This window comes from Brachionichthys hirsutus, chromosome 8 (genome assembly GCF_040956055.1).
Source record: "Brachionichthys hirsutus isolate HB-005 chromosome 8, CSIRO-AGI_Bhir_v1, whole genome shotgun sequence".
NCBI lineage: Eukaryota > Metazoa > Chordata > Actinopteri > Lophiiformes > Brachionichthyidae > Brachionichthys > Brachionichthys hirsutus.
In genome coordinates this window covers 13,132,307-13,140,053 of record NC_090904.1, presented here as the reverse complement: position 1 = coordinate 13,140,053, position 7,747 = coordinate 13,132,307, and the positions used below count along the sequence as shown (strand labels likewise).

General features: G+C 42.7%; 1 protein-coding gene across 1 annotated transcript; it reads right to left on the bottom strand.

The window, feature by feature from the left end:
* Window positions 1-610: 610 nt before the first annotated feature.
* Window positions 611-5,169, bottom strand: kbtbd8 (kelch repeat and BTB (POZ) domain containing 8). The gene is made up of 5 exons (XM_068742944.1): window positions 5,154-5,169; window positions 3,724-3,931; window positions 2,459-2,765; window positions 1,217-2,036; window positions 611-1,074 (listed from the first exon to the last, which is right to left on the bottom strand). The coding sequence occupies exons 1-5, from the start codon at window positions 5,167-5,169 to the stop codon at window positions 611-613; spliced, it is 1,815 nt and encodes a 604-aa protein (XP_068599045.1).
* Window positions 5,170-7,747: the final 2,578 nt, after the last annotated feature.

The window sequence follows — 7,747 nt, the reverse complement described above, 5'->3', positions numbered from 1 at the left end:
AGGAAGAAAGGGCTATAAAACTATCATACAAGCTTCAAAAACAGTAAACGTAATGTAAATCACAAGCACACCACAAATCAAAACCAACCTACAAAATGAACTGGACAGAGTTGCGTGCAAAAAAGTAAAATAAAAACAATTACAGAAACAAAGCAGACAGCAACCAACTTGTGAGCAATGGTATTTACCCGTATAAATATATAGTTATTCATGTGTGTATATAGAATTTGACTTTATGGCGATATGTAGATGCAGCTTGCCAATATCAACATTTGCATGCTAATCACTTCTAAAATCCCTACCTTTAATTAGTATCTAAAACCAAAAATAGAACAATGGCTCAACAACAAGCAAAAAAAAAAAAACAACAACAACTGGATAATTGCACTTATGATTCATTGTACGTTGTTTTAAAAACAAGCATCAGTGTGGGTAGCTGGTTCTACGTGGAAAAAAAAGAAAAATACTGCAATCTTTAAAAGCATCCCCATTTTGACCAACTTAAGACTGAACCAAAGAAACTGGTAGTTGTGGTGCAAAGCCAGACTCGCACCAGGCACAAGGCAGACAGGACCGTAATACCCACCTCTGCCGCGCAAAAGCGGTAACCTCAAAGCACTTTCTGGAGACACTGTGGGTAAAGTTTGGCCACCACACATTCAAAATGGCGACCTAAATCCCAGAGGCGGTCCGGCGTTTCGTAGACTTTGGTCCATAGATCGGCCTCGTCATCGTACTGATAGAGCGAATTCTTGCGGCTGGTGCGAAATACGTGCTCTTCCACCATGACCTGTGTGGCTCGCACGAAGAGGTGCAGCTTCTCTTGCAGGAGCATGGTCTTTATGTACGGGCTTGTGGCTTGGTCGAAGGGCAGGTCTTTCTTACGGCCCCACGTGTTCTTCTCGATGTCGTAGACCTCGACGGTGAAGGTACGCTGGTGGTTCTTGCAGATGCCAGCGATGTAGTAGATGCAGTTTTTATACAAAGCAGCTAGACCCTGGCTTCGAGGGACACTCATTGGAGCAAGATGTCTCCAATAGTCCTCACGGGGATCAAAGCAGAAGAAATATTCACCTGCACGAAAGAGAAGGAAATTTAGACACGAGGGCAATGACTTTATCGCACTTGTACGTCATATAAATGTCAATTCATACAGGTTTTGATGGTTAAAGAATAATAGGACATCGTATTTGGAATAGGTTCAGCACGAGCTCACCTTGGAGGACATAAATGCGGTCCTTGTACTCCACAGCACTGTGAAACTCCATTGCAATCGGCATAGGACTGACAGCCGTCCAACAGTTATCCCTGGCGTCGTAGCACTCCACGGACTTCAATGCATTTCGCCCGTCACCTTCGTATACTCTGCCCCCTAGTGCATAAAGCTTCCCGCAACAGTGCACAAGCTTGCAGCCTATCCTCGCCCTCAGCAGGGGAGCGCGCGGAAGCCATCGGTTGCCTGCGTGTTCATACTGCCAGAAGTCGCTCTCCGCCCGATGGTCGATGCACACCTCGCTGTTGCTCGGTTTGTAACCCCCGGCGATGTAAACGTCGTTCTCCGAGGACACCAAGATGCCGACCTCCCGGAGATCATTGGGTGGCTTGCAGAGCTTGAACACCCGTCCCGTGGCCGTGTCCAAGCAAGGCACGGTCTGCTTCTTCCCTGAGTGTTTGTGAGCGGCATCAAAGCAAATGACCATCTCAGAAGCAGTCATTCCCAGACGCTGTGGGCAGTCACTGGTGCCCGTGTGGCGGGTCTTAGCCTCTGCGGGGTCGCTCGACAAGGAGAGGGCACAAGCGAAGGCGGCAGGTATCCGACTGAAGAAAGCCTCATCCAGCAAGGGCAGACGGATGCATCGGGAAAAAACCTCCGGCAGGTGCGCCGTGCGTCCAGGCGGGTCGTGTTCCAGCCAGCGGACAATGCTCTCATACACGTGCTCCTCTTTCTCCACGTTGAGGTCGTCGTTGTTCAAAATGCTGACGAGTTGCTCCTTGGTCAGATGGAGGAACTCTTGTTCCGATGACACGCATAAGAACTAAAAACAAAGCATCAAAATGAAAGCCCGTGTCACAATACTGGAATTAAAAAATATATATATGTAATGAAAGGACTAAACAATTACTAAGGATCATCCTTTAAACACCATTAACAGTTTCAAATTAGAGTTTTGAAATTTGCTAGACTCGGCGCATGCTTTTTTCTTTTCTTTTAAGAACAATGAGGAGTTCTGCATGTGGCAGAGCAAGTTCAACCAAGTGAGCACATAATGTACAACATGATGACCTCAGTTTTAGATTCAGATCAAAGTATCTCACCATTTCCGCTCAGTTTGACTTAGTGAAAGTTATTAAAGTGTAAGCTCGACAGTCGAATTGAAGAATACGAAGAATTAAGGCAAAAATATTACTAATTCCAAGTGGGTCCAGCAGCAGAGTTTCTTTGCTGCGCGTTACTGACCTTCTTGCGGATGTAATCCTGTGAACGTTCCCCAAGCTCCTGGTGTCCATAAGCATCGGCAAACATGTAGACCCCGATACAGTTCTGGGGGTCAAGTCTGCTGATCATGAACTGGGCACACTGGTCCTGCAAGGCAGGAATCTGGAAAATGCTGGCAGCAGTGAACAGAGCCTGTACATTGGATTCAGAGAGGGTGACCCTGGAAGTGTAGGCGTAGTCCAAGACCAGGTGCATGGATTCAGATTCCACCCCAACAATTCTGACCTCGCTCTGGCTGCTCTCTGTAAGGCCACTGGTGAACATGGACCTGGTGGGGACGACGCACAGAACAAGTACATCGCGATATTAACCAATTATCAAACAGCATTTTATGAGCATGACAAGAGCACGCTACAAGACAACTATTCAACCGACTGTATTATTCCTGTCAAGTCACTGAAAGCAACACGCGTTGTATTATTGGTTCTAGTCATTTATAATCTCCCTATAAATTCTTATTTTTACATTAAATAGGCCAGAGAAAGTGAATTTGTTTATAGTGTAATTCTTACTTAAGGAACTTGCTGTGAACACATTTTAATTACATTTTTTTGGAGGTAGGGTATGGCCCAAAGTACAACTCATTAGATTTTAGTGGGAAACCTGGATCAACATCTGGATGCAGAATTTTTCAAAGCATTCTTTACCAGTTTGTGACAGGGCAAATTAAGAGTTTGCTTAAGATTTAAGGATAACGCAAACAATGCTTGGATTAAAATGTGATGGAAATGGTGATCCAGAACGCTTTAACGTTCACAGAAGATTCACAAGAGTGACTTTTAGTCAAGAACAAGGCTTTAACTGCTGATTCAGTAAGGCGTTAGTCCTCTAAAGTTAAGCTTGATCCCATATAAAACTGACATTGGTGAAATAATTTTATTCTTCGTAGCCATCAAGAGATAAACGGCACCAATGCATCGTCATTAATGTGTGTTCATGGTCAGTGAGTCACGAGGGTCTGACTATCACGAGACTGATGTTTTTAGGCACAGCGGCCTAATGGGAAGCCGTTTACACGGGGGTGTGCACTTTCAGAGTCTTGTCTAGTTTATCATTGCACTAATCTTTCAGAAAGAGGCAGAGGCAACATCAAAAAAAGACCTAAAACACATTTCAACTTATTTTGGAAGAAACTCCAACCACATTGTGAAAGTGAACAGAATGAATTTTATAATACAGCAACGAACCTGCAGCCACAACAGAAAGCATTAATCAACATTTCCTACCTAAAATACGGGCTGATGGCGGCAAGGACATTCCGGTGACATGAGAAAGTCTTGCCATGGTCCACTTCTACGACGATGTCAGTGAGTTGTGCTTCATCGTACAAGGCTTTAAGCTGCTGAAGGACGTTACAGGCATGAACAGCATCTACCCCGTAGTAGTTGGTACTTGGAGGTGTCCCATTTTGAACTGGTAACAGCTTCCCTACCTCTGAGTAAGCAAGCACAAAGAAATGGGGGGGGGGGTTAAATAAGATCGCCATAGCATTGTCAGAAGTAAAGTAGACACTACAAAGCACTGACAAGATTTTTGTAAAATGACAAACTGCTGACGAGCTTCTTTTATAATGTTGAAATCACATTTAAGAAAAAAAAAAGTGATGATAGATTTCAAGTTGAGGCAGATAGTTAAATGACTACTTGAAATTATATTTATGTTGGTAACATATTGACATTACGCCACAATAGAAATAAATACGAGCCAAGAGCAGGTCCGGGCAGGCAGCTGATGGTCGGGCCGAGGTCGTTCGTGTTCTCAGAGCATGCGGGCCTCGAATTAAACAACATACGATGCCGGTAGCAAAGCGAACGTGCTTCAAACACATCATTTAAGAGGAATATGCATCATTTCATGGCTTCTGTAATCTTTTTAGCACAACGTTAGCCTTGCTTTTTCAACCACTGATAAAAAGAAAAGAAAAAAAAAAAAACTTTTCCAACTCACGGACAGGACAAAGGCTTGGGACGAGTGGACATAAAATCTCGTCTAGCCAGGTGGTAGCTAGCTTGCTAACATGCATCTTTGACCGGTAACCGTAGTTCCCGGTACTGTAGACCGTTTTTAAGGTTAATATACAAACAATTTGTCATTCAGACTGTGCAATGGTTCGGCGGCGTGTCTGGCTAACGTGACAACCCGCTATGTTCGTGCTCACACTGGCTAGTCGACAAGACAGCTCAACTTTTAGCACCATGCTACCGCTAGCAAGCTTTCTCTGGACCCAACATTGCTAGATATAAATGGCGATTTAAAAACTCAAATACTGGAAGCCCGGCGGCTCCTACTTTCGGAAACAACGTCGAATTTATTCATGTCTCCCACACCGATATAAATATCAGCAACGACAACTAATGTTAGCCTTACATTCGTTTCTTGTCAAACAAGTGTTTACACAATCAGCTGTGTGTAGCGAGCTAACCGGCCGAAAGTTAGCCAGACAGCTAACATCGGCTAACAGCGAGGCTAACGATCACTAACACTTTTAAGGAGTCGTTCGGAGCCCGGACCTCTTTCATAGAGAACGCGACACATCACGACTCTTTCGGGGAGCCTTTTTACTGCGATCCGCGACTAAACATACACATAAATTACAACTTTTAAAGACGCCATTTAAGTCTGATTGCTACACAAATATAATGTTGATTTTGCTAACCTCCACTGGCAGCCATTCTCCTCGCCAAGAAACGTCAGTGAGTGCACACACAGCGGAGCCCCGGAAACAAGGCGCAGCCAATCACAACACCGGTAGCGATTACACAGCCAATCACAGTCCTTTTATCTGAGAAACGGGGGGGGGGGGGGGGGGGTTGATAGTTGCATGTGCAAATTACTTACTTCAGTTCAAACATTCACCCCAATAACAAAAGGCAGAGATGAGGAGAGATGGTTGTGAACTCCAGTTCCAGTTCTCTGCCTTCTTTTTTTATGCACATTTCAAGTTCTTCACACACAGACTGTCATGAATAATTAGACTGTGCCCTTTGTGGCGATGACAGATGATAATTAACAGCAATGTGAATGTTTCATCAGTGTCCATTGTTTTTGCCTTGACATTAAAAACATGTAACGGCATCTGTACCCTCATGCTGTCACAATAAATGGAATTAATCACTGTCTATTGAACGCTACATCCTCCATGCAAATACCGAGTAATAATTCAGATGTGCCTCTAGCCCAGGGGTGGGCAAACCTTTTGACTCGCGGGCCACAATAGGTTCTAAAATTTGACAGAGGGGCCGGACCAAGAACAGATGGAGTATTTGTGTGAGCTGATATAAATGACACATGAAAGCTATTGCATTAAAGGATTTGACCTTTTACAGGTAGCATTACAGCAAAAAGGTCAAATGAATGAGGTTTAATTATTATACAATTTTATTTAATGATATTATTTGGACAAGTTTGGCGGGCCGGATTAAAAAGACCAACGGGCCGCATATGGCCCCCGGGCCTGGGTTTGCCCATGTCTGCTCTAGCCTCTGTGTGAAAAACAACAAAGTACTGTAGTTGGTGCAAGATTGGTGCCTGAAAGTCTGCAGGAAACCGGAAGGCTGTGGTTTGTTACATAGCAAAGATGTTTAGCTCATTTTTTTAAGCGCACCATTATCAATTATCAACAATAGTTAGAAAAAGTACTGATTTTGCTTCATGGCTACTTTAACCTCATGCTTGGTGAGATGAAGGATGACCCTTTGTAATAAACCACATTCAACTTATTCATAAGAGTGGCATATTGTAAAAGAACTTTGCACCTGTGAAATAAAATAAAAACTTTATACTGTTTGCAATACTGTAGTAGTATTGTTATTTTGCATCAATGGAGTAATTTATTATTAGTTTTATTGGTATTGTTAAATGTCGATGATTTATGTACTAAGGAAACAAGACTGCAAGGGCTTTTTTGAAATGCTCTTCTTAGACAGGGTGTTTGACTGTACTTGTACGGTAATACATGCTGCTGTTTGACTGTACTTGTACTGTAATACATGCTATTGTTTTACTGTACTTGTACTGCCCTAACATTCTATCTAATAAATATATTCATCATCATCGTAAGCATTATCCATCAATATTTGATGATTTTCTTTTCTTTTTTTATATTGATTTCTTCTTTTTCTTCCTGCACATGTAGTGAAATTGTTGCAGAATTAAAGTTTGCAACTTTGCTGCAGTGCCATCATCAGGGCTGTGCAGGCTGGAAATGCATTCTACTACATAACTCCAAAATGATAGCGAGAGAGACACAAATAAAAGTACAACTGCAACCCAAGCAATCGATTTCACTTTTTGTTTTCCAATTTCTTCCCATTCGGCCACAGTATGGCCTGTGAAATTGGACCTAGCTACAGCTGAATATGATGGCTCAGGTTTACGTCGTTTACCCCTCCTCCCCTTTTGATAGATTGAAAATGATCACCTGATACCTGAAAAGTTCTACTTCATCCACACCTAACGCAGACTTGTCTGGTCACAGCACTACGAAGAAGAAACAAATTATTATTGTGTGCATTCATAATATGATACCGGTTCAATGCTGTTGTTGTTTTTTGTTTCAAAAAGAATGGCTGCAAACAATAGAATTAGAATCTGCCTCCAGAGAATGAACAGGATGAATTAAATCACATTTGGGTTTTTTTATTCATTTTTGGTGTGTATGTTTATCACTTACTGTTGAGAACAATGTTACATCCAAGTATTAATATTTCCAAGTGTCGGGTACAAGAGGCACAGCGATTTTAAACCAGTGTGTGTTTATCCTTCTTAAATTGCCTGAAATTGCAATTTTGTGAGGTTCAGAGTTGAAGATAGGCAAGTAAAAGGAAGGAAAAGATGAGGACAAAAACTGGAATTCATGAAGCCGATGAAAATAGGGGTTTAATTGTAGTTTAAATGTGTATACTTTTGTCAGTGATGAGGTAATGGCTTATTATATTCTGGCTGGGGGCCGGTAGAAGAACGCTTGCAGATGTTGTAAAGAGCTACGGATTTGCTCATCTCCCCACCCAGGAGGAGACAAATAGGAGCACTATGGGAGGCTGGTGTAGATACAGACGAGGAGGTTCTTCTCTATGTTTACAGGGCTGCTTTCTCACCGGAGGAGCAGATGAGCAGATGAGCAGATGGTCGTAAAGCACCTTTATTTCTACACAATCCCACTGAAACCGCTCAAACCGCTGACGAGGCGGTTTGCTAATGTCTCAGTTTATCTGCTCGATTGTATATTACATATTTCTGGATTTGTTGAGG